Source organism: Sapajus apella, unplaced genomic scaffold (assembly GCF_009761245.1).
Source record: "Sapajus apella isolate SASKATOON/1434 unplaced genomic scaffold, GSC_monkey_1.0 scaffold89, whole genome shotgun sequence".
Classification (NCBI taxonomy): Eukaryota; Metazoa; Chordata; class Mammalia; order Primates; family Cebidae; genus Sapajus; species Sapajus apella.
Genome location: NW_022437029.1, coordinates 1,035,191 through 1,062,261, shown reverse-complemented (window position 1 = coordinate 1,062,261; position 27,071 = coordinate 1,035,191). Strand labels below are relative to the sequence as shown.

Below are 27,071 nucleotides of genomic sequence, written 5' to 3'. Positions count from 1 at the left end.
AGGCCCAGAGAGGAGGCAGAGCAACGGTAGAAACCCTGGAGGAGGGCTAAGGGGCTTGATCAGAGCCGCCAGAAGAAAATCCTGCAGGCATCTTGCAGGGGGCATGATTGGGGACCTGGAGGTGAGGACCCGAGGTCGTGCTGCAGGCGGGCAAGGAGCAGTCCAGAGGTGAGGCTGGAGGTGAGGGCGGGATTGACCAGAGCTGGCTTCTGCCTGGGGAACATCGCCACCTGGAGGGTGCTCTGAAGAACTGCACCCTCTCTCCGTGGCTCCTCTCCGGACATCTCTGGTGTGTCTCAAGGTTCCAAATGTACTTCACACCTAAAGGACCATTTTCTAATCCCTCCTTCTTATAAAACAAAATTACTTTCAGCACTAATGATGACATGAAGCAAATAATGATGACCATAAAATAAAGTCACAGCTTATTTACTGTCTGATATCATATTTTACATAATAATGTAAGTCATTGTTCAGAGACTCACAAGTGAATTTTTATAAAACTGCACTATCTGCAAACCACACGATTTAAGAAACCACTAAATTAACTGATGTGATTTTTTAATTCGTTCATTATAAACAATTAATTTAAAAACAATGTTTGCATGTTGGTATTTTTCAAATTCAGTAATACAGTTCACGTGGAAGCTAATATGTGTATCTACCAATGAAACACACTGTATCTCGTGATGTGTAAGGCTTCCCTGGGGTGGTGAAGGCCCCAGCTGGATGGGGGCAGGTTTAGCGCTTGTTAAAATCGCTCCAGGTGATCCTAACATGCACCTGGCACGGAGCACACACAGCTCCACACAGGCAGGGCAGCCGGGCACGCAGCCCTTGGGCCCACATCCACCTGGCCTCATGTTCCCCACTTCACCCCAGCCCCTCACTCCAATGAAGCTTCCCCAAGGGTGGAGAGTGGGACCCAGCCCCATCTTCCCAGGGGTCACTTCCAGGTCAGTCCACACAAGGATATTCACCTCCATGCACTTCTCATAACCCACCTGTCACGGCCCCTCCCCTCACCCCTGAAAAGATGAGGGTGCTCAGACTAGAAGGAAGCTAAGTTTATTCCAGTGATCTACACCCGACCACCTGAGGACGCCCAGTCCCCACTGTCAGGGCCCAGAGCAAGGTGTCCACGCAGGCAACGCCATCAGCTCAGGACCCTCCGGGAGCGGCCAGCCCAGGACAGGCTGCACAGCCCCACCCTCGAGGCCTCCCTCCTCCCCAGCCAGAGAGGAGAGGGGGCCAGGCAAGGAATGCAAGGCTGGTGTGGCTGAGACACCTCCTACCACAGCCCAGCTGTGTGTGGAGACAACCAAGCGGGCTCCGCCAGACTGCAGGGCCTGGGGTGGGGCTGAGGGCAGGGGGAGAGCCAGCGTGGAAGGCTGCAGGCCCTGGGAGGTGGGAGCTCAGGCACAGGCAGCCTCGGCCTTCTGCGTGCAGCCCAGGGACCCCTCGCCTTTGCTGGCCAGGCTGTAGTAACAGGCCCGCATGCGCTGCTCCACGGTCAGGAAGTCAGGGCGATCCTCCCACCTGTGAGGGATGGGGTACATCCAGGCTGCTGGCCACACCCCTGGGACCCAGCTTCACCAGAGGGCAGGAATGCATGGTGCATGGCTGAGGTGGACTTTCAGGGCTCAGAAAGTCAGCAGGGCTGCTGGGTGGCAGGACAGTGGGTGGTGGAGAGGCCTCTGGGATGTGAGAGCTTTGGGCAATGCGGCACAGCCTGAGGCAGAGCTTCCACACACAGGGTGCTGGGTGACCTTCTACCGGGCATTGACCAGTGAGGACTCAGGGGACTGAGTGGACTGGGTGTTAGAGTGGCAGCTATTGACCATGGGGACCTGGGATACGGAAAGCTGTTGAAGCTCCGCTCATGCACCTGGGGGGCAGGGTGTTGGAATGCTAGGCGCAGGCTTAGACGGGAGGGAGGGCATGTCTGGTTATCAGCAGGAGCCTGGAGCACTCCAGTGGGTCTGACCAGTGCAGAGCTGCAGTATTAACAGTACTGTGCATGGGGTATCCATGGACTTTGTTGGGGTGCTAGGTGCTGGCCTCTTTGGGTACTGGGGTGTAGTGCACTGGGTGTCTTCTTCTGGAGGTCAAATTAACACATGTCGCAGTGGGGTGGACCAGCCAGAGAGGGTGTCTATCTGTTGGACTGCTTGGGCGCTTCAGTGTCATCGTCTTTAGTGCTGGCCGGTAGGGTTAGAGTGGCCATGCATTGCGGGGGCAGTGGAGGGTGTCCGCTTGCCCGGGTGTGTCGCCTGCTGTCTGATGGGAAGTTGAGATATTTGACAGTGTTAGGAGTTGAGATGTTTGAAGGTTGAGCTTCAACCAGGCAGATGTGGGGGCTGGACTAGATGGGTATTTGGTACCTCGGTGCCAGCCTGTCTGGTATTTGGGTGCTGCGTGCTGGCTGGTGGGGACTGGAGTGCTGGGTGCTGGAGAATTATCTCATGCCCTGAGTCATAGGTTAAGTAGCAAAGCATGGACCTGTTTGCATGTTGCAAGGTCCATGTGTTGAGGATGGCTGAGGTTTTAGATGCTCAAGCACGGGGCCACGGGCAGGGTGGCAGGGTGTGGCATGCTGGAGCAGGACAGGGGTAGTGTGTTGGAGAGCTGGGTGTGCGGATAGGGGGCGGCTGCAAAGTCCAAGAACTGGGTGAAAGGTTATGGATGGGGTGGCATAGGGTAGAGTTAACAACTCATCTGGCACCAGGGCTTCCCAGGGGTCAGTCTGGCCGGGTCTCCTCCCCTCCCGCACTCACTTGTAGATCCAGCAGTCACTCATGAGTGCGTACAGTTCGGGCGGACACTCTGCTGGGCACTCCATCCGCTTGCCCTGCTCGATGAAGGCCATGACCTCCGGCCCTTTCATCTTCTGCTCAAGCCGGGGCCAAGACACATGTGAGTGACCAGGGTCCTCCTCCTCCCACTCCCTACCACACCGCCCACCGCCTCTGCCTGCGCCTGCCTTGTAGGGCTTCTGGCCATAGGACAAGGCCTCCCACATGGTGACCCCGTAGCTCCAGACATCACTGCGGCTGGAGAACTTGCGGAAGTTGATGCACTCGGGTGCGTACCACTTGAGCGGCCACTTCCCTGCTGAGCGGGCCTGGGGAGGGGGAGATGCTGCCAGAATAGGGCTTGGGGACCCTCTACCCACCCCGCCCATCCACCCAGGCATCACAGTGGCAGAGGCTCACAGTATAGTAGCTGTCGTCAGCACCCAGTGCTTTGGAGAGGCCAAAGTCACTGATCTTGGCATAGTGCCGGTTGACCAGCAGGACGTTGCGGGCCGCCAGGTCACGGTGCACGAAGTTCTTCTCCTCCAAGTACTTCATCCCCATGGACACCTGGTGCAGCAGCTCCGCCACGTTGCTCACGGGGACCTCCTCCCTGGGGTGGCAGGGAAGGCAGGCTCACTGAGGAGAAGACCACCCAAGTTCCCAGAGGCAAAGCATGCTTCTCTGACCCAGCTGGGCATGAGCCAGGTGACCACGTGTTCAAAAACGATTATTGAGCACCTGCTGTGTGCCAGGCATAGGGTTGGAGACACAGCAGTGAACAAACTGGCAAAACCCCTGCCTTCATCCAATCTATCCAGTGCGAGGCTTTAGGGATCACCCATACGCCACTCCTAAATCTAGATCTCTGCCTGCACCCTTCACATGCTGGGGTATCACAGGTGTCTCAAAGATGATGTGGCCTGACATCCCTCTCCCCATGTGCACACACGTGGGGCTCCTCCACCGTCCTCTCCAGCAGCTCCTCTTTCTTTCACTCCCAATCTTTCACTCAGCAAACCCTGGCAGCTCTGGTGTCAGAATCTCTCCAGAGCCCACCCCACTGCTCACCTCTGCATCTGCTACTGGGTGGCAGCCACAGCATCACTTGCCTGGACCCCTGCTTCCCCCGACACACACACACACACACACACACACACACACAGAAAGTCAGCTCCGCCCAGTTCCCGGGCTCCCTCCTCTCTGCCCCTGAGTCAGGTCCTCCCTCTCCTCTGCTCACAGTGCCGCCCCCACGAGCTCCCATCCAACTCAGGGTAAAACTCCACCTCCTCCTGGCAGCCCAAAAGCCTTGGCACGATCTGCTCATCCCCTCCCTGCACAGGGCTATCTCAGGGCCTCTGTGTGTGCGTGCCCTCTGCCTGGAATGCCCTTCCCCACATCTGGGCGTGGTGGCCTCCCTCAGTTTGTTCAAACCTCCCTGCCCACTGCACCTCGCACCCCGACACTCCCAACCCCTGGAGCTGCGGCATGCTGTGTCCACAGCACCATCTTCCCACAGGCTCTAGATTTCATCAGGATTGTTATTGTCTCTCTCCTTCAACCAGAATACAGGGCAGGGATCTCTGCCTCATTTATTTGCTAATGAATCCCAAGTGCTACTAACAGTTCTTGTCACTGAGAAACTGTCCAATAAACACCTGTCAAATAACTAAGTGTGGGAGCCAGGGGCACACTGGGAAGGTGTGTGCACCAGCCGGAGGACACAGATCAGCAAAAATGTGCCTTGGGGAGCGCAGAACTTGTGTTTGTGAGGGCAAAAGAATGGGGATGAGGGACCACGAATGAAACTGCAGAACTTTCCACTAAAGGGCCAGATAGTAAGGATTTTAGCCCTCGCAGGCCAAAAGTGATCTCTGTCACATCTTTGTTTTTGTTTCTGGTTTGTTTTCTTTTTTTTTATACAACATAAAAAAAAAAAAAAAAAAACCCTCTAAAAATAGAAAACCATGCAGTACATAAACAAAGTGCAAGTTCCAGATAACTGGTGATGGGCCCTTTCCTGGGGCCATGAATTTGGCCCAGGGAGTCTGGGCAGCGCTGATGCGTACAAAGCTTTTCCCATCAGTGCCTTTATAGGTGCCGACTCATTCGATCCTCGCAGGGGCCCTGGAGGTAAGCACTGTTATCACTGCCGCGGTGCAAGGGTGGAACCGAGGGTTAGCTCTGCTTTGCAGTTGTGGGTATGGGTGTGGGCATGCCGGGTGCGAGTGTGTCCACGAAGGTGTGAAAGTGCCCCAGCTCCCCACACATGCGTGCGTGCAGGTGCATGGCCACCATGCCCAGGATAAGCCCTGGCCCCAACCACCCGATGACCAGAGCCACCCAGGGCTCACTTCTTGCCGACGAGGAACTTGTGCAGCGGCCCGCCCCCAGCCATCTCCATGACCAGCATCAGGGCCCCATCCTGGCAGACGCCGATGAGCCGCACGATGTAGGGGTTGTCCAGCTGGTGCATGATCTGCGCCTCGCGCATCATCTCCTCGGTGTCTGCCTTCTCCGTGCCCTGCTTCAGCACCTTGATGGCCACGTCGATCTGCTTCCTGCCCAACCCGGCCACGGGAGGCGTGTGGGCGAGGGGCACCCGCCCTGCTCGACCCCACACCTGTACCCACCCATCGCTCTTCTCCCTTGAGTTGTGCGGTGGACACTGGTTGCCACCCAGGTTGGGACCAAGGCGCTCAGTGTCCCCGCAGCCCAGAGCGTCTGCTGACACAGCCAGGTCGGTCAACGCGAACCGCCCATCACCAAAAAGAACAGAAAATGACACCCTCCCAAGAGGCAGCCTGTCAAGGACTAGTGGACTCAGGGATCGGGGACTCCACTGTCGCTCCCCTGGGATGGGTAACTGTAGTTCAGCCATCTCCCCCTGCCCAGGCCCACATCCCATCCCCCTCAGGTGTCCTGGGCTCTCTCAGAAAACCCTCCAGCATGCACTGTTCTGCTGCAGAGTCTGTTTCCCAAGCAAACTGCTGTGAGACGGAAGTCCCAGCTCCCACCCCACAGCCTGGTGAAGCCACACCCCTCTGCCCCCATGCGGCAGTGCCCCCACCACGGCAGGGCGGCCATACTTGCGCATGCGGTACACGCCCTGGCGCACTGAGCCAAAGTTGCCGCAACCAAGTTCAATGTCGGCTATGAGGAGGTTCTCACGCTTCAGGAAGAGCTTCTTGTCCTTGAGCTCCTCTGGGTCACTGTAGGGGCTCTCATACACACTCGTGTCCATGGGCATCGGCCGCGGTTTGTCTGGGGACGTTACGCGTGCTGGGCACACAGAGCCATGCAGTCCCAGGTCAGGGGCAGGGGCATGGGGGACAGGGCAGCCTCAGCCCCCACAAGCACCTGCCCTAGACAAGGGTGCCCTCCTCGGAGCACGCCTAGGCAGGTGGGTGCACATGCGAGTTCCTGTACATTGACACGTACGCATGGGCGTATGGTCCTGGGCACAGCTGTGGGTGCTCTGGGAAGCCACATGAGGGTGGACTCTAGGGCTGTATGCATTGGTATCTACGTGGCACCATTACTGTGCCAGCTGGGGTGTGCATGTGTGTGCATTCATACATGTACACCTATGGCCAGGCCTGTCCCTGTCTGCGTATGCAACACACATGTGGAGACCTCCAAAGGCAAGCATATGGGTCCACATGTAACTGTGTGTCTTCTTCTCTGTGAACACACATGTCCAGGTCTGCACCCACCCATGAGACATAGGAGCACGCACAGCAAAGCATTTTAGGAATGTGGGCTCCGGAGCCCATCCTGGGTTCACATCTCGCCTCCAGCACTGTCTCACCTCCCCGTAGACAGAGCCCTCCTTCTTGCAGCTGTAAAGTGAGGTAATCACCATGGCCACTTCATAAGTCCTGTCAGGAGGGTTCGATGGCTCATACACACAGTGACCTCAGAATGTGAGTGACACATAGTAGGCGCTACCCTGTGTCTGGGTAGCCCCAGGAGGGGCCAGGTGTGCTCCCTGCACGTCAGTACACAGTGGAAGGCGTGATGGGTGTGGGTATGTATGCACAGGGATAAACCAAGCCAACTGCTGCAGCCTGGCCCATTCCATGGAGTCCCCTGTGAAACCCCACAGCCCCTGTGACAGGGGCCCTGCTCTCGGCTTGGCACAAGCCCCAACCCACGTCCCCAGCTTTGCCCGCTCACCTGGTTCAGGGGTGTATCCATCTGAGTTGAGGGTGTCCATCCGTCTCTGAGGCTAAAGGTCACAGGGTCAGCAGGGCCTGAGCTGGGATACCCAGCCCCTCTCATGAGACCTATATCCCCTGAGTATTCCCCAGAGACAGTGGAGAGCGAGCCCCTTCCACTCCACAGGCACCTCAGCCTTCCCCAGAGCCACCCCCAGCTCCATCCCTAAGACCACACTCCAGGTGCCACCAACTCACGTGAGTGAATGTAGATGGGTGTGCTGGGAGCGTGGGAGCAGCAGCCTCTGGGGAAGCAGAAGGGACAGTGAGAGCCAGGGGCCGGGTCTCCTACGGCCCCTGCCCACCGCCCACCCACCCGCTGCAGGCACCTGAGGCGTTGCTGGCACTGCTGTTGGGGCAGGCTTCCTTCAGGCAGTAGATGAGCCCGTCTGCCTTCAGCTTCAGATACTCCACCAGCTGCAGGGAGCAGGCAGCTAGCAGGGGTTCCTCTTCTCCCCAGAGCCCCGCACCCCACCCAAGCACAGCATCTCCCAGAACAAGTTGCATGGGCGACCTACCTGCCAGAGTGTGTCAAACTTGGTGCCCTCGGGAATGCAGTACTTGCCCGCCTTGTCCTGGCTGATGAGGTAGTGGTACACTGTCTTCCCATAGATGAGGGACAGGGCATACGTGCCCTGCTCCTTCCGCGGCCTCAGCCTGGTGGGGAAAGGGAAGGGATGTCACCCCTAGAGCCACCCAGGGGCCTCCTGCTGTGCTCAGGTTCCACACACACCCCCCATGGGCTCCACGTCCAGGAGCCTTGCAGAGAAGTGCAGGGACTAGGGAAGCCAGGCCAGGCTCCCTCACCTCCAGATCTGCTGATAATGATCCAAGGGGCAGAGGGCAGTGGAGGGGCCGTGGCTGTGTTCCCAGGAAAATGCACAGTCCTTCAAGAGCCAAGAGACAGCCATTCATGGGGAATACCCAACCACACACGGTGAACACTCAGCCATGGGAGGAAGGGGACACCAATCCATTGAGGAACGCCTAGTCCACCATGGCTGAACACTTGACTATTCATGGCCAGACACTTATCATCCACAGGGAGACAGTATAGTCATTCACAGGCACTCAGCCATTGGAGGTACACTCGGCCACACATCAGCCAACCATGGGAGGCATTTGGCCTTCTACAACAGACACAGAGCCTTCAACAGGTAGACCAGCACCATTTTCCTGGGGAGAGAAAGCCTTTTCCACACAGACCCACACAGGTGGGCACAGCTCCATGACCAGCTGACAGGGCACCCGTGTGCAAATCAGAACAAGTGACTTTCTCATCACAAGACTGACAAGCTCCATAATAGACAGACCTTTCCTAGAATAAGACCCTTGATTGCCTTCTGCTGGAATTTTGTCAAAATAAACATATAAATCTTTCATATCTATGATGGGAATGGAGCCCCTCAAAGATGGTGCATTTGTGGGGTGAGAGCCTGTTCCCCCATCCCCTCCAGCCCTGAGTACGCACACATCCCCACACATATAGAGACCAACTTAGTGTCAGACACCAGTACCCTCGCATGAAACCCCAGTGACAGTCATCATCCCCCACAAAACAGTTTTGTTTGGGGTCATTGGCACAAGCCTCGACTGCAGGGTCAAGTGTAGCTTTCCAGTGAGGAGAGAGGGCAGCTGGGCCCATGGAAGCTGTGGAGGCCAGAGGCAGCCAACTCCTGAGCTCAAGGATTGCATTAAGCTACAGAAGAGCCCTTGCAATGGCCTGCGAGCTACACCCTCCAAGGTGCAAATTCTCAGACCAGGCTTGGCCCTGCCTGTGGCTGTTCATTAACTGGACAAATCTTTACTGACTGTGGACCACAGGCCAGGCACTGTTCTGAATGCAGGGATATGACAGTGAGCAAGGCAGCTGTGGGCCCACCTTGCAATGAGGCCCTTCCTTAGGAAATGTCCCCTGAGTGAGGGAGAGAGGTGCAGCTGTGACCATCCCATCCATTCCTGGACAGCACGTTCCCCAAAGAACAGTGCAGTGAAGGGTGGAGTATTTCCCAGGCTAGCCCACAACTGTCTGGAGATAATGTGGAGAGATAGGAAATCAGGGCACGGGGCAATGAGGGCTCACCAAAGGGCAAGGAAGAGAATCCCCCCACATACAAACTAGGAAACAAACGTCCCACAGAGACATTAGGCTGGGAGAGCAGATGCAATGCCATCACTGTGACTCCAGACATGTCCCACAAAATATTTCTATTTTGAGTCACTGGCACAAGACCCTGTTAAATGCAGCTTTCCAGTGAGGAGGGAGGACTGCTGGCCCTGGGGGTCTCAGAGCTGTGGAAGTAAGAGGCAGCTGGCAGGCTGTCTTGGAGGAGATGGTCTCCAGAGACTGTGAGAAGTGAAAAACACCTCCTAAGGGTCACCACCTGAAGTTTTAAACTGACAACAGAGACTTGATGCCAAGTGGCTACTCATCAGCAAACAGCAAACCTCCCCCTCATCTCTCTCTCTCTTCCTCTGTCTGTCTCTTTCTTTCTTTCTTCTGGAACTAATAAATTCCTCTGTGTTTGTTTATTTAAACTTCCATGTGGAATATTGAGGAAAAAACAGCCACAATATTAGGGAACTCTTCCCATCAATAGGTGGAGTCTCCTCCTCTATCTCCTGAAGCAGGCCTTGCTATGGCTAATTGGACACCAGCAAACAGGACACAAGCTTGAAAAGTGTCATTGAGGTCTGAGGTTGAGCATTGAGGTCTGCCTGCTCTCTCTTGCTTTTCCTGGCAGCTCTGCAAACACCATGGGAATGAGTCTAAGCTAGCCTGCTAGAGAAGGCCCATGGAGAAGAACCAAGGCACCCCAGCCTGCCATAGCCACTCATGTGAGTGAGGCCATCCCAGAGACCATCCAGCTCCAGCCAACCTTCCAGCTGACTGTGGCCACATGAGTAAACTCAAAAATCCAGAAGAGGCGCCCAGCTGAACTCAGCCCAAATTGCCAAGCAAACCACCCAAACTGCCAAGCAAAACAAGAGTGAATAAATAACCCGTTTGTTTTGTTTGTTTGTTTTTGGTTTGTTTGTTTGGTTGGTTGGGTTTTTTTGGTTTTGGTTTTTGGTTTGGTTTGGGTTTTTTTGTTTGTTTGTTGTTTGTTCTAAGACAGAGTTCTGCTCCTGTTGCCCAGGGTGGAGTGTAATGGTGTGATCAGCTCACTACAGCCTCTGCCTCCTGGGTTCAAGTGATTCTCCTGCCTCAGCCTCCCAAGTAGCTGGGATTACATGCATGTGCCACTACACCTGGCTAATTTTTGTATTTGTAGCATGGATGGGATTTCACCATATTGGGCAGGCTGGTCTCAAACTCCTGACCTTAGGTGATCCACCTGCCTTAGCAGCCCAAAGTACTGAGATTGCAGACGTGAGCCACCTCACCTGGCTGTAAATGACCATTGCTTTAAGCCACTGAGCTTCAGGGTGTGAATACAGCAAGCTGTTACATGGCAAAGGCTAACTGATACACTCTTTTGAAAGAGCCATGTGAGTTCATAAAGACCAGCCACAGATTCCCAGATAATAACCCACAGGCTAAGACATTGGTGTTATCACCACATATATTTCAGTATCATAAGTTCTACTTTATTTACAAAAAAAAAATACTAGGTGGTGGCAGTTCTTTGTTCTTGCAGTTGAAACTTGCACTTAAGCCAGAAGAAGTACAGGCTACAAAATCAATTTGTATCTCCACTCTATGTATATAAAATAATACATAGAACCTATAAGAGCTCCATCTGTCTCTGGTTCAAGCCTATTAAAAAAAAAGAAAAAAAGAAAAAAAAAAAAAAAAAGCTACTTGGCCGGGTGCAGTGGCTCAAGCCTGTAATCTCAGCACTTTGGGAGGCTGAGGAGGGTGGATCACCTAAGGTCAGGAGCTCAAGATCAGCCTGGCCAACATGGTGAAAACTCATCTCTACTACAAATGCAAAAATTAGCTGGGCATAGTGGTGTGCACCTGTAATCCCAGCTACTCGGGAGGCTGAGGCAGGAGAATCATTTGAACCCAGGAGGCAGAGGCTGCAGTGAGCCAAGATTGCACCATTGCACCCCAGCCTGGGCAACAAGAGTAAAAGTCCATCTCAAAAAAAAAAAAAAAAAAAAGAGCTACCATTTATTATTAAATATTGATTCTAAATTCTTCATATATTTGTCCTATAATCACAGCACTCCCCACAGAGTAGATACTATTGTTATCTTCATTTTGCAGTTGAGGAAAATGAGACACAAGCTTACGTATCTTGCCTGAATTGCAGAGTTGGTAAGAGGTGGGAGGTGGAGCCAGGATGTAAATGCATTTCTGACTCTACAGTTAATTGCTACCTAGGACTACACAACCAGCTCCGTCACAGATTATCTGTGGAACGCTGAATACACTGCTTATCCTTACTGTGCCTTGGTTTCCTTATGTATAAAATGAAATAACTGGTCTAAATCATAAGTTCTTGACCTGAAAAAATCTCCAAGAATGAGGTTCAGGATCAACCATGATCTCGTATAACTGTCTGCAAAGTCTTTTAGGTGAATATGTTTGGGGGGATTGTGAAAGGGGCAGTCAGTAGGATTCCAAAGAGGTCTACAGTCCAGGAGAGGTTAGAAACACTTAACAGGTAGGGCGTGATGGCTCATGCCTGTAATCCCAGCACTTTGGGAGAGGGAGGCGGGTGGAACACCTGAGATCAGGAGTTTGAGACCAGCCTGACCAACATGGGAAAACCCCATCTATACTAAAAATAGAAAAATTAGCCAGGCATGGTGGCGTACACCTGTAGTCCCAGCTATGTGGGGAGGCTGAGGCAGGAGAATCACTTGAACCCAAGAGGCAGAGGTTATAGTAGGCCAAGATCGCACCACAGCACTCCAGACTGGGCAACAGTGTGAGACTCCATCTCAAAAAAGAAACCCTTGACAATGTACTCTCTTAAAGGCCCTTTCCAGGGCAACTTTCTTTTCAAGTCAAATCAGCCAGTTCCATAAAATGCTGCCAATAACACAGAAACAAAGCCAGCATCTGCAGCACACAGCCTTGGGTACAATTCCATCTGTTCTTTAGCAACTATGAACTGTGGTCAATGGTAAGCATGGTCCTGGTCTTCACTCTAGGCCTGAGTGGCACGTGTCTTTGTTTTGCAGCCCGACCCTTGAAAAAGCAGTTATAGACTACAGGAAATGTAACAAGAAACTCTCAGGTTCTATCCAAAGTGTGCCTTGCCTAATTTGCCAGGAGCCTGGCTCATTGTAGCTGCTTCTTGTCTCTTGATATTTACCCAGAATGAGTCACTGTCCCTCATACCACTGTGCCAGCGGTTTCTGGACCTCACTGCCAGCTGCAGGCTCTATGCTGTGCCCAGATGCTGGGCATCTCTCCTTCCTACCACACCTTCTCACCACCAACACTGGTCCTCTTTGCCTGGGAGACTGCACGCCAGTTTGATATCCAATGCACAGATAGCTGGTTAAAGCTATTGGCCCTGACTCTCCTGAGACTCCTCCAATCTCAGTAGACTGGTTAACTCTAAGCCTGTCATGAGTTCTGCTGTGTTACACAAAAAGTGTTTGAACTTTTCCTTTGGGCAGTGAAACCTTTGTCATACAACACTGTACATGGAAGCCTAAGATAGTAAACAGATCAGAGCTGAGCTGCTGCCATCATTCAAGCTGGAATGGGGGCCCAATCCCACCTGCTCAACCCTCCAGTCACCTTCCCAACCCCTAGAATCCTCTGCCACTCTCAGAAGGCTTTAATTGTTTAAGCTATTGGAGTGGCAGAATCATGACCTGTGTGTGCGTGTGTGTGAGTGCAGGATGAGGAAGAGAGATGGGGGCGGGGAGGGAAGGAGAGAAGAAAGGAAAACTAAGACAGAAGAGAGGCAAAGACTGTGCAGATGGAGAGCTACACTGGGGATGCAGGGGAAACCAGAGAAGAAACACAGATTATAAAATCAAAGACAGATGAATTTACCTTTTATGAAGGAGAGAAAAGAGACAGAAGGAAAGAATCAGCTACATCTGTAGGAAGGGCTTAGAGCCTGCTTCGTGTGTCCAGCCTGGGGAGAGCCCTGGACTCTCAGGAACCTGGGGTAGCATGCCACGGACGAGGGGAATATGAACACGTGAGACGTGTGACCAAATGTTAGCAGCATCATGGCAAGAGTCACACCTGGGGTGGGGAGATGCAACATCTGGAGGAAGGTGGGTAACACCTAGACCAGCCACACCTTGTACTGCAAGACGGGGGCCTCCACATGCAGCAGGGCAGGCCCTGCCCTCAGGCTGACAGTCCAAAAGGAAAGCAAGACAGCCCTCAACACCCACGTTCACAATGCCCATTCCTTCCTGACAACCCCCTTGGTCCAATCCTATGGTCGATTGTTTGCAAAAATGGCTGCCTGCATTCCTCTCCCTTAGGGAGTCCCTTTCCCACTGTGACTTTGGTTTTGGTGATGTGACTTGCTTTGGCCAATAGGACATTAGTGACATTACACAAACAAAGGCTTGAACTTGCCCTCTCCTCTCTGACTGTACTTGGGAACCCTGCATCACCACTACACAAACAAGCCCCAGCCAGCTTGCTAGATGATGACTGCACAGGGTCAGCTCATCCCCTTCACCCAGGTGACACTAAGTCAATGGCCAGTCACGTGAGCATGTCCATCCCAACATATTCAGGCCCAGCTCAGCTGACCCAAACCAGAACTGCTTAGTTAGCTCGCAGAATCAGAAAAGTAATCAACTGATATTTTGAGCCAGTAAGTCTTCGGGCTGTTTGCTATGTAGCAAAAGCTAACTGATACAAATGCAAAGGTTTCCTTTTTGAGAAAACAGCCCTGTCTCAAGCTGTTCAGAAGCTGTGCTGGCAGCTGAGTATTATCTGTAACATATCTAAGAGCTCCCTCAAAAGCTTTGGGAACTCCACTCCAATGAATAGTCTAACCAAATCTGAATTTGTATGGTAGGGTAAAAGAGTTATTTTATCAGCCCACAACAGAATCTTGGGGAAGGAGCTGCATCTTGCAAGAGGCCTGCAGGCAATATACAGAAACTTCACATGGGTGAGGCAAATCAAGGGAAGTGGTCATTTCCTCCAAGTGGGTTGACCGCAGGAGAGGTAACAGCCCTGGGGGAGGCAGGTGACTCAAGGGATTTGGTGAGCAGGGGCTCAGGCCAGGAATTATCCCCACAGATTTCTTGGGAGAAAACACTGGGCTTCCTGAGGTCATGGGAGAAAAGCAGGCACCAATTTATCTGTATCTTGAGGCCCAAGTGACCTCAGCTGCATCTGGATCCCATTGGTTATAGAAAAGGTCCCGTTTCCAAACCAGAAAGCAACAGCCCTAGCCAGGCTGTCAGACACTTGCCAGAGTTTTAAAAAGAGCTTTTGAGAGATTTTTTCACATTGACAAACTCACAAACAGCCACACGGCCTCAGCTGTGGCTCAGACACACACATTCACCCACATATGAAAGCTAGTATTTACCACATTTTTCCTATGTCAGTTACCGTACTATTGCTTTACTGCTTCACACGTATTAATCATGTACTCCTCATAGAGGCCCCTGGGGGGAGGTACTGTTGTCAACCACAGGACAGTTAGAGGGGGCTGCTTCAACACTCTCCCAGGGATCCCACCTCACTTTGGGAAAAAGCTAAAGTCCCTGCCCTGCCCTCACCTCCTCCCATTCTTCCCCTCACTTACTCAGCTCCAGGCACACGGCCTCCACAATGTTTCTAGAACATGCCAAATAAACTCCTGCCTCCTCATCTTTGCACTTGCCATAGCATTTTCCAGGAACACCCTTCCCCCAAAAGCTGCATAGCTCACTCCTCAGCTTCTTTCCTTTACTCAAAACTCACCTTCTCAGGAAGGCCTCTTCTGACCACCTAATCTAAAATTGCAACCCTTCCCCATCAGCACACAGGGCACTTAGCACCATCTGACAGGGTCTCTATTTTATTGATTCCTTTTCTTGTCTACCTGCCCCACTAGGACAGGCATTGTGTCTGTCCTCAGTGCCTGGTACACAGTAGGTATTCAGTAAATATTTGTTGATTGAAGGAGAGGAAACTGAGGCAGGCAAACAAGGTCCGCCACCTGCCCAAGGGCTGCAGCCAGCAGGTGGCAGAAGGGCGGGGGCGGATTCCAAGCCAGGCCAAGACCGACTCTGGAGGATTTCCTAATCACTGCCACTGCTTCCCCATGTCCAAGTCCCTTTGCACATCAGAAACGCACAACCCACTTGCACATGTAAGCACAGGCACACCCTCACAGCCCACCTGCACACTCACGCCTGCCCCAGTCCCCAGGATCCTGGCCAACAAGCCACAGTCCTCACCGCACCCAAATCCCGGGCCCCACATACAGGAACTTGCCGTCGTTCTGCGTCCCAGAGTAAAGTTTGCGCTCGGCCTCCTCGCGCGTCAGGTTGCTGTGGTACCAGGGCATCCGCTCATGGGCCGTCGTAGCAATGAGCTTCTCCACCTGCGGGGCCTGGCTGATGATGGCCTGCTCCAGGGCCTCGCCCTAGGAAAGAATCAGGGAGGAGGGTTGTAGTTGTGGACAAGTGCTCGCCACAGGAACCCCCTTCCGGGAGCCCTGTCCCAGAGGACTCCCCACCCCACCCAGGCGTCCCTAGCGCGTGTTATGAAGGTTGTTGAGGGCCGCCTCCGCGCCATCTCCATGGTCTCCTCCCCAGTCCAGCTAGGGAGGAACCACCGCCACCTTCCAGCCCGGCCCCAAGCGCAACTCCAGCTTGAAGACCTGATGCAGGCAGGTGCGCATAGTGGTGTCACGCAGGCTGTGGAAGACTGCAACCCATCTTCTCCGACAGCCGCCCTACCCTAAGGGCTCACCCTAGCCCTGCGCACCCTCCTCTCCGCCCCATCCCCAGCCCAAGCCTCGCTTTCTCCCGGCCAGGTGTGCCCCTCCACCTTCCGATCTGGCATTGTTGCGCACCACAGCAGCGCTCAGGCAGCGGAAGGCGACTGCCACCACGGAGCCCCTGCCTCCAAGGTGTCCTGTCAGGTTCTCCCCCAACCGGGGCCGGCCCCACCTCTCCAGCTCCCAAAGGGGACTGAATGGAGGAGACGACCTTTTCCTCACTCCTATCCCCCAAAACCCTCGACTGCCCCTCTTTGGCGGCGCCCCTCCAGACCCCCGCGCTCTCACCTCCAGCTTCCAAGTCTGGCGCACGTAGTCGCGCACCATGGCGTCGCGCAGGCAGTCGAAGACCCCCAGCTGCGGCTCGAGGCCCGACGGCCGGTTGCACGGCTTGCGGAGGTTGCAGGGCAGCCCGTCCGGGTCACGCGAGTAGAACTCGCAGAGCTCAGCCGGGCCGCAGTGCGCCTTGCCGCCGGCGATGGCGTAGGTGCCGTTGAGCTGGCGCTCGATGGGGAAATGGTGGAAGCGCACGTCGTGCACCAGCGACAGCACATAGCCGCCCAGCGAGCGCAGGCACTGGCGCAGCAGGAAGAGCCCGTCCGCCATGCCCGCCAGCTTCAGGTGCTCCTCGGCCTCAGCTCGCGAGATGCTGCCGTAGAAGAAGGGCAGGTGCGCCGCGGGGTCTGGCATCGCCCCTGCGCCTCCCCAAACCTGCGGGTTCACCGGGGGTCGGAGGAACGTCAGGTTTTCGGCTGCCCTTCCTGAACCAGGTGCCTTGGGCTCAGAGACGCCGCGTGGAGGGCATCAGCGCCACAGGCTGAGCGTGCCAAGGGGACAGAGCCTGCTGTGTGCCACAGTCAACCCGGAGAGGAGCCGCAGCCTACTGGGCACAGACGGAGCGAGGAGTCCCAAATCCCCATCTGACTTTCCAGAGACCTTATGTGGATGCCCAGGCACACCAACTGGTCCCCACGCACCACCAACACCTGGACTCATCTTTTCACGTCCCAACCACGTGCTGAACTCTTGTGTTTCAGGCCCGGTGCTGGGGATACAGAGGCATGGTGCTGACGCAGTCCCACCCCGCCCTCCGACGACACTCTAACGAGGGAGAGCCCTAAGATAAACTAAGAAAGAAACAAAAATAATAATTACAGATTGAGGTCAGGACTATAAAGGAAATGAGTGAAGTGACGTTAAAAGACGGAAGAGACGGCTCTAGCCAGGATGGTCACCTTCTCCAAGGACCTAGCATGTGAGTGGAGACCTGAAGGAGCAAGAGCCAACTTTTGAAAAAGCAAAAAGCACTCAGGACAGGGCCTCAGGCAGAGGGGACAGCAGGTGTAGAGGCCTTGCGGCCACATCTAGCTTTGCTCATCCAAGGGCCCTACCTCCCAGCCTCACCTGTCCGTTCTGCTGACCCTTTACCCTCTGTCTTAGCAGGCCCCCCTTGCCCAGCCCTCAGCCTTCCTTAGCAAGTTTCTACAAAGCATACTAATTTGAATATGCATCCCTAGGGGATTAAATACATTAGGGTTTAATCTCAAAGGGAATTTTGATACAGCTATTAAACAAAACGTATGATGGGGGAAGGAGGAATTAAGGCTATTTACACAGATGGATTCTGGTAAGGCCAATAACTTAAAATCATCTGCCCTCAACTTTCTGGAAGGATGGTGATGTCCTGTATATTGACAGGTCTTGGGTTACACAGGTGTCTGATTTCCCCAAAACTAAGAGAATGTACACTTAAGATGTGTTCATTTCATTGTATTTTTCCCTCTCTCAATAAAAAGGAATCATAAGGGGCTGGGTGAGGTGGCTCACTCCTGTAATCCCAGCACTTCAGGAGGCTGAGGTGGGCAGATCACAAGGTCAAGAAATTGAGGCCATCCTGGCCCGCATGGTGAAACCTGGTCTCTACTAAAAAATACAAAAATTAGCTGTGCGTGGTGGTGCATGCCTGTAGCCCCAGCTACTTGGGAGGCTGAGGCAGGAGAATTACTTGAACCCAGGAGGCAGAGGTTGCAGTGAGCCGAAATCATGCCACTGCACTCCAGCCTGGCTCCTGGCGACAGAGCAAGACTGTCTCAAAAAAAAAAGAAAGAAAGAATCATAAAATATTGAATGCTAGGTAATGATCTGCATGCAGAAATGTTTAGGTGTGATGGGAACTGAGGAATGTAATCTACTTTGAGAGCACCCCAAAAATAACACTGATTGATGGATGAACAGAGAGAGAGGGACGGATGGAAGGATAGACAGCCAGACAGACACAGTTGATTCCTGTTCTTCTCCACAGTTCTATAAAGTCGATGCAAACACTGAATTAGCAAATATGGAATTCTCCCTCCTAGGGGAAATACAGAGTTAGGTTCCTAGGAGCCTCTTTTTACATCTTCATCAACTGATTAAGACATAGCCTTGTTTTCTTTGTGAGTTTCTGTTTAAAGACACCTTATTTAATATACATGATTCATTCATTAGCATTGAACTCTTAGTCAACAGCACTATAACTATAAGCTTATCTGACATGTTTTCTCTATAAGGGACATACAGCCTTCTTGCCCTTAGGAATGCTAGACAGCATTTCAGCACTATGGCTGGGGGCCATATTAACCAGTGAAATCACCAACAAAAAACACAAACATTCAAAATATGTGAGGCTGGGTGCAGCAGTTCACACCTCTAATCCAGCACTTTGGGAGGCCGAGGCAAGTGGGTCACTTGAAGTCAGGAGTTTGAGACCAGCCTGGCCAACATGATGAAACCCCATCTCCACTAAAAATACAAAAAATTAGCTGGGCATGGTGGCGTGCACCTGTAGTCTCAGCTACTCGGGAGGCTGAGGCAGGAGAAAAGCTTGAACCCAAGAGGCGGAGATTGCACTGAGCCGAGATCGCACCGCTGCACTCCAGCCTGGGCAACAAGCACAAAACTCCAAAATAAAAAAAACAAAACATGTGGCACCACATAGAACATGAAAAAGACACTTATCTGCATCATGAAAGGTGAAAAAAGAGGGCAGAGAATTTGCCTTGTGCAGCCTCAGCGGGAACATGTGTATCGAGTGACTCACATTTTTGCCACTCTATGTCTGAGAATGATCACAAAAGTGCCATGTTCGTTTTAGGGTTTCAAATATTTGTTAACAAGTAGGTGAATTCACAAATAAGAAATCCACAAATAGTGATGATTAACTGTACGTGATATAGCAAACATAGCAAATCTTTAACTGGAGAATCTAGTGGATGAGTTATTGGTGTACAATTGATTCTATTTTCTGTATATTTGTAACTTTTCATAGACTGTTGGGGGAAAAAAAGTACCTCTCCATAGCAGTTACAAGGCATTTCTCTACTAAGACCAGCCCAGCAAAGCTACCCAGGCATAAGTTTGCATTGTGGGTACCTTCTTAGCTACACAAATGAAACCACAGGGTAAAATGAATGCTTTTGTGAATTGAGAGAGGATCCCTCTGCCCTGGGTGTCCAGGGATGGGCATCCGAGCTGAGAGGAAGGTACTGGAATGGGAATCAGGTGAGGTCTGGGTCAGGGCGCTGGACAAGGGGCCAGGATCTGCATTCTAACCTGACTAATTGTGACAGTGATGTTGAGAGGTCCAAGCTTGAGGGGGGTCCTAGATGTCCCAACAGTTACAGACAGGTGAGTGTTCCAGAGATTCATAAGGGACTGCATTTGTGGCTCCACCTGGAGAAACAGGTCACCATTCCACAAGAGTGCTATTAAAGTCACGAAGCGGCTGAGCGAGGTGGCTCACACTTGTAATCCCAGAACTTTGGGAGGCCAAGGCAGGTGGATCATTTGAGGCCAAGGGTTTGAGACCGGCCTGGCCAACATGGTGAAACCCATCTCTACAAAAAACACAAAAATTAGCCAGGCATGGTGGCAGGCGCCTGTAGTCCCGGCTACCCAGAAGACTGAGGCAGGAGAATCGCTTGAATCCGGGAGGCAGAGGTTGCAGTGAGTGGAGATCACGCCACTTCACTCCAGCCTGGGTGACAAGAGCAAAACTCCATCTCAAAAAATAAAATAAAATAAATGTCATGAAGGAGCTAGATATTCACTCTAAAGAAATGGAAATTTACATTCTCACAAAAACCTACACAGGAACATTTACAGCAGTTCTAGCCACAATTGCCAAAAATTAGGAATAACTTAAATGTTTCCCAACAGATGATGTGTAGCTACAGAACGTGCCTACAGCAGAATTCTACTTGGCAGTAAGTGGAACCAAACACAGAGACGTGCAGTTTCACAGATGCACTGCAAAGGCCTCAGGCTGGGTGAAAGAAGCCAGGCCCGAAGGGCCTGCATGAAACTGTATGATTCCAACATGACTGCAGGGATGGAAAACGCACCAGAGGTGCTGGGTGCTGGGGTTCGGGGAGGGACCAACGACAGAGAGGCAGGAGGGAATTCGGGGGAATAGTCTGTGTCTTGATTGATGTGGTAGTTTCTGGGCTGTATGCATTTGTCAGATCTCAGAATTTTTCACTAAAATTATATATAAAGTTTACTGTATGTAAATTATATCCCAAATTTTTAATTAAGGGGGAAAGGAATTGGAAGATACAAACACAATGGGCACTGAAAGTGCTAACAAAAATAAGAAAAGTGATTAAGGGCTGTCTACACTCCTGCCCTAGGTCCCTGACTCCCAGCCTCTCATCCAGACTCATGGTCTGAGCCCACCCCCTAGGCTGTTCTCCAGCACTGATAGCACCCCTGGCAGTGTGTGGGCACCAGACAAGCTCTCTGTGACCTCCTCAATGCTAGGTCCCCTGAATGGCCAACACTGATGACCCCTTTCTCCTGCTTGAGCCTCACAGATCTCTCTGGTCCTTCACAAACTCCCTGGCTTGCCTCCACCCTCTGACCATCCTACTTGTTCTCCTTCCCCCACCGCGGTCCCCTTACGTGGGTCATCCTGTCTGTAGCTACACACGCTGCCATACCCTCCTTTCCGAAAGCCCAGAGCGCTCTTGCCTGAGGTCAGTTGCTGCTGGCATCGTCTCCTTTGATCTCCGCCAACTGTTTCCATTCACATAACCAACCTAAGATCCAGGTGTCACTCCCATGCTGCCTGTGGCTGGCTGAACCCCACAGTCTATTTCCGCAGAGCTGAGCTCCAGAGTCTGCAAGTCTCTCCTCAGCAATTCTTCCCCAAGGCCTTGCTTGCTCAAGACCCTACTGTTCACTGCACTGGATCTAAACTCCCAGCCCTCTGCCCCGGCTGAGCTGTGCTACTTGCCTTCCTTCAAACGGGCTTTCATACTTTTATTCACACAGCACCCTGTACCCAGTGCACCCTCCCTTCTCCCCTCCATCTTCCCCAGTCCAGCCAGCCCTTCCCTGAAGACTCATGGAGCCACTCCCATAGAGCCTGAGGACGTGGGATGAGGCAGCAAACTAGGGGCTTGTCCAGGGACCGTGGGTGCAGGGTAGCAAAGCTGGTCTCTGGGGCCGGAAGCTGTGGCAGGAAACTGTCGGCAACACACTTTGTGAAGCTCCTCCCTGTGTGGCCGCAGGTGCAGCCTGGTAGCTGGAAGCGGGTTAGGGCAGAAGAGGAGACGGGGAGGCTGGCCTTCGGGGCCCAGCACAGGGCTGCCAGCCATGTCCCGAGGCCAGGGGGTCCCAGAGGCAGGCTCTCTCCCTGTGCGTCTCAGCTGTGTCCCACCTTCCCTGTCCCACTGCCCACAAGGACAACCGTAATCACAAGCACGCCCCACAGCAGGCAGGCTGGGTGGCGGGCGGCTCCTCTTCCACACCCGGGAACTTTCTGGACTGTCCTCACTAGTAAAACATAGGGCCCAAGTTCCCAGGGAGCCCATGGCCAGAGATGCTCAGGAAGCCAGAGAACGTGGGCAGAGATGACAGAGATGAAAATCCCGGGGACACAAGGCAGGAGCATTTGCCACACAGTAGCCAGCCGGAGTGTCTGCTTTCAGTGAGCTGCACCGATCTGCAGCTGCCCAGGTGACCCCAGACCCCAGGCAGGAGATCAGATGTTTCTATTCTCAGTTGTATCCCTGCAGACTCATGGCCCTCCCAGGAGACACACCCACCATGATACCCACCCTGGCCCTCGTCTTGCCTGGGCCACTCCAAAGGGCAGGACCTGGGTTAGGAGCCCCATCCCTCACTCCCCATTTCGTCTGTTCATTCCCCAAGCCTGGCCTCCGGTCTCCCTGCGCTGACCCCAGCCAGCTTCTCTTGAGCTCACAGTTCAGAGATCCTAGTCTGGCCTTCCCAGAGCTTACAGCCCCAGGATCACAGCATCGAGATCACACCAGAGCAGCCACGGGCACCTGCCCCACCCTCACAGCTCCCGCCCTGGGAGGACATCGGGAGGAAGCCTTGGAGCCTGTCAGAAGGACCTGCCTGAAATCCCACCAGTCACGTGACCTCTTTGGGGCAAGGCAGGGCTAGACTACAGCTGTTGCAGAGAGATCAGATTCCCCAAACATGCTTTAAAGAAAGAAAGAGACAAGGGATCAAACACAGTCTCAAATGCTGTGAAAAGCACATTAAAGGCTGTGAGAAGACCACATGGAAAGACCCCTTTCAGCATCACTTAACTCCCACACTTATTCAGCAAGGCCTTGAAGGTCTACTGTTTCACGGAACAGGCTCTGGCTATCAAAAGCCCCCATTACATGCCCACTGCCAGAGCAGAGGGATCACACCAAAGCCACTGGACCTGGTGGGAGCAGGCAGGAGCGGCACAAGCGCCACATGTCCCCCCAGACAGAGACTTGACACGTCCCCACGCAAGGCACTGACGGAATGGGGCCCTGGCCCCTCACTGTCCTCACCTCCTCCTGCTGTCCCTCCTCTACCCTGTTCCCACTCCGGCTCCTGGCTCTCTCTCTCTGAACCCCCAGTCCTTGTGCAAGACCCTAAGTTCCCCTGAAGCCGTGTTTCCTGCTCCTTAATCCCCAAGCTGTGCCTGGGCTGTCCATGCCCACCGACAGAGGCAGCATAGGCACCGGTTGTCCGCAGATGCCAGCTTGGTGGCACCACGAGCCACACAGCAGCAGTCAGCCATGGCGACAGGCTCCTCCTCCATATGTCTCCTGACTGTAAGGATCGTTTTCAAACTGTGGAATCATGGACCCACCACATGGTCACGGTTCAGCCTGAGCAGCGAGTGAAGCCCGCCAGACCTCCTCTGGGAGTCAGGGCCAGAGAAGGTGCCCAGCACTGGGGCTGTGGGGACTTCCTGGGGTGAGACTTGCTGGACCCCCATCATGCCATCGCATCCTCCTCTTCTCTGCTTGAAGCCTTCTAGGCTCCCACCTCACTCTGGATAAAATTGCAAGTCCTCAGGGCAGCCCCCAAGGCCCTTCATGATGCCTGTCATCCCCACCCTCCCCCACCACACTGGCTCCTCTCCAGCCACAGGGGGCTCCTCATGTTACTGGTTCAGGTCCCTTGGACAAATCAGACATGGTGCAACCTCAGGGCCTTTGTACTCTGTTCCCTCTGCCTGGACACACTTCCCCCAACACCTTTCACTTCATTCAGGTCCCTGCCTAAGCCACCTCCTCCAGGAAGCCTTCCCTCACCTCCCTCTCTAAAATAGCCTCTCCTTCTCTCTCTAGCCCTGACACAGCTCGATTGTTCTTTGCCACTTAAAAGATGATATTGTATCGACTTGGTGACCTTTGTGTCTGCCAGAATGTAAGCACTATGGGAGTTGAGACTTTGTCTGGTTCCCCTACCTATACCAGCAAGGCACAGAGCAGGCGCCCAATATACCAGGTACCTACAAAGGTCTGCAGTCTGCTGGGATGGGTGGGGATGCCTCTGAGCACTCACAAACCTGACAACTGGGGAGGGCGGAGGGGCCACAGGGGCTTCCTTAGGAGAGGGGGAGGGAATGGTAGCCCTAGGAGCTTCCTCCACTGACCTATGGTGGGAGAGGAGGGGCCAGTCCTGAGGAGCCTGGACCCAGGCTGTTCCCCTGCCCAGAACAGCGCTGCACCCTTCTCCTGAGCCTCATGCTTCAGGCTTCGTCCTTTGTCCCATCCTCCCAGAAGCATCCCATGAGCCCCGCCCCCTCCCCAGCCTGGGTCAGTCACCTCTCCTTGGCTCCCAGGGTACCTGTCCTCCGACATCACAGCCCTGATGACCTGTGTCTCTGCTCCTCGTCCCTGACCAGGCTAAGCCCCCAAGGCAGGGCCCATGGCTCCGTCTTGTTTTCTGTGGAAGCTCCTGCTTCCTCCCAACAAATATTTGTCAAGTGCATAAGGACACCCACAACAGCCTCTGTGCTGGGGACTGCTCCGGCTCTTCACGAGCGTGAGCCATTTACTCTACACACACACCACAACTCCATGTGTTATCCCATTCCTCAGTTAAAGAAACCGAGGCTTGGAGAGGTCAATGTCATGCTCAGAACATGCAGCCTGCAAGCGGCTGCCAGGATTACCCAGATCTGCCCAACACAGCAGCCACCACCAACCACCCCAGCAAATGTCTATTAGACTCTGGAAAGCCAGGGTGGTGCAGGGTCAGGGCCAGTTTCCCAAACCCAGCAGATTCTCTCAGTATCTGTTGGTTGAACAATGCCCCTCCACTGCTTGTATGACCTCAGCAAGGAGTGGTCCCGCTCTGGGCCTCAGGCTCTGATTGTCAAAGGGAGATGGGAAAAGGCGGTGTGAGCCGGGAGGACAGAGGCTGCTAGAGACAAGGGGACAGCATGGGATTGTCCTGGGCCTTGTAGGCTGTTCACAGGATTCCTGTCCTGGACCTGCTAGATGCCGGTCACAACCGAAACTGTCTCCAGACACTATCAACTGTCCCAAGGGGACGTCAGGAGGCAAAATTGGCCCTGATGAGAACCGCCGCCCTTGACCCTGTTCTTTGGGGTAGGACAGGGAACGGTTAGCATGGGGTGGTCTGGGTGCTGCAGCCCCAGAGAGTATCCTGGAACTGTAGAGGTCAGACACCGAGGCCCACCCAGAGCTAGCGAGGATAACGAGGGTTTTAGCAAGACATTGCTTGTTTTTTTTTTTGGTTTTTTTTTTTTTTGGTTTTTTTTTGAGACAGAAGAGTCTCACTCCATGGCACAGGCTGGAGCGCAGTGGCGTGATCTCAGCTCACGGCAACCTCTGCCTTCCAGGTTCAAGTGATTCTCCTGCCTTAGCCTGCTGAGTAGTTGGGATTACAGGCACACGCTACCATGCCTGGCTAATTTTTTTATTTTTAGTAGAGACAGGGTTTCACCATGTTGGTCAGGCTGGTCTCAAACTCCTGACCTCATGATCCACCTGCCTCGGCCTCCCGAAGTGATAGGATCACAAGTGTGAGCTGCCGTGCCCGGCCTAGCAAGACGTTACTATAGCACCTGTATGTGCCGGGCACTGTGGATACAGTCACTCCGTTTATCCTCCCGAGAGCCCTGTGAGGGGAGCACAGAGAGATGCAGTGACTTGGCCAGGCACACAGTGGTGAGTGGCAGAGCCAGAACGTGAAGCCAGGCCCCAGGCTCCAGAGTGTACACATCAACGCCCCCAACACTGCCAGGAGCCCCTGCCAGGGCTGCAGGCTGAGGCTAGAGGGCCGGTGAGAAGAGGAAAGGAAGCTCTGGATTCAGCAGGAGGCACCTTCCTGCGTGGCACCTTAGGAGTCCCTGACCCTGATCTCTCAGCAAGGCATTATTAAGCACCTGCTGTGTGCCTGCTGCGTTAGCCAGGACGAGAGCAAGGAATCATTTAGAGCTCTCACCTCATGAACCCCTGTTCCTTCCTGCCAGGAATCCTTCCTACCTGGGACGCGTTTCCCACCCTCTCGCCAACAGTCAGGAACCAGGCACCTGCCAGGTGCCCATATCTGCATGTGCATTTAACAGATGCAGAAACAGATCAGAGAGGCCAAGCCACTTGCCAAGAACACGCAGCAGTTGAGCAGAACTCAGTGTTTTGCTCCTTCCCTCTCCAGGTCTCCCTCTAACCTGAGCTTCCTACAAGTGGCCCGAGCCTGCCTGGACTCCTCACCGGAACCACAGCATTCTGCTGATGGAGCTCACAGCCCTGCTGAGTGGCCCCTCATCTTACAGGGCCTGGGGGCCAGAGTGCACATGCCCCTTCTCTGGAGGTTTCTCTGCTTCCCAGAGCCAAGGATGCAGCATGATGGGACCCAGCAGGAGCCTGGGGACCAAGCAGGTTTCACCGTATCCCCTGAATAGCCCTGCTTCAGCCCAGCCTCTGGAGGGGGAGCTGCTTCCCTCAGCGTGGCCACAAGCCATCTTTGCCTCTGTCTCCAGCCGATCACCACCCAGCTCAGTCCTGCAGCCCTCCTGGTCCTCCCCGCAGCCGCCCCTCCCTCCTCCAGACACAGGCCACCCCAGAGACAGCGGCCACGCAACGCTCCACCCAGGCACCACTTACCTGGGGACGTACAGGTGGATGTCCAGGCAAACAGGCCACCTGTGGGGTCTCTGGTCCCAGCGCGGTCTGGATGCAGTTCTGGGTGAAGAATGCACTGCGGTTCTGGGTGAAGAATCGAGGCTTACAAAGCTAGTCTGGATTTCCCTGCCACCCAAACCCCCAGCCCGAGAGGGCGCCTCTGCCGCTCACACTCTTCACACACCCTTGTGGGGAGGACGTCACACCCCGCCAGGGTTTCCCACTCATGGATGGAGGATTCACCCTCTGCCAGGACCCCGAGACCCCCCTGGGGTGGCCCTGGTGGCAGGACACCAGCAGGAGGCCCAAGGACAGACGCTTACCTGGATGCCCCAGCGGCAGCTCCGAGGCCCACGGTGGGCCAGGCCTGGCCGGAAGGCCTGGTGTCTGCTGAGCTGTGGCAAGCAGGCTTGTCTGAAACTAACCTGTTTCCTGGATGTGAACACAGGAAAGGGGGCTGTGTTTGATGTCTACATCAAAGTCACAAAGTGCTGTGCTCAAGGAAAATCACAGGCCACGTGCTCCACAGAGGCAGAGGGCATTTCCGGGACCCAGCACTCCCTGCCCAGCTGCAGGTTGGGACCAAGAGAGGAGATTAGGCTAGGCGAAGGCAGGGTTTTAGGAAGGATGATTCCAGCAGCCAGAATCACCAGGAGGGCGGAAGCCTGCGTGCCTGGAATGGGAGGGTGGGCAGCAAGTGGTGGGAGGGAAGGGAATCCCAGGGCTCATGGAAAC

General features: G+C 53.9%; 1 protein-coding gene across 4 annotated transcripts; it reads right to left on the bottom strand.

Moving 5' to 3' along the window:
* Positions 1-409: 409 nt before the first annotated feature.
* Positions 410-26,815, bottom strand: LOC116534745 (tyrosine-protein kinase ZAP-70). 4 transcript variants are annotated; one of them, XM_032255352.1, is made up of 14 exons: positions 26,660-26,815; positions 26,319-26,420; positions 16,189-16,611; positions 15,383-15,543; positions 7,534-7,672; positions 7,345-7,432; positions 7,214-7,260; positions 6,975-7,026; positions 5,885-6,077; positions 5,150-5,356; positions 3,216-3,408; positions 2,984-3,124; positions 2,778-2,890; positions 410-1,539 (listed from the first exon to the last, which is right to left on the bottom strand). In XM_032255352.1, the coding sequence occupies exons 3-14, from the start codon at positions 16,588-16,590 to the stop codon at positions 1,416-1,418; spliced, it is 1,860 nt and encodes a 619-aa protein (XP_032111243.1). In that variant the 5' UTR covers positions 16,591-16,611; positions 26,319-26,420; positions 26,660-26,815; the 3' UTR covers positions 410-1,415. The 4 variants fall into 4 exon arrangements, with proteins under 4 accessions (XP_032111243.1, XP_032111244.1, XP_032111245.1 ...); XM_032255353.1 differs by having other exon boundaries at positions 26,319-26,396; positions 26,660-26,799; XM_032255354.1 differs by lacking the exon at positions 26,319-26,420 and having other exon boundaries at positions 26,660-26,799.
* Positions 26,816-27,071: the final 256 nt, after the last annotated feature.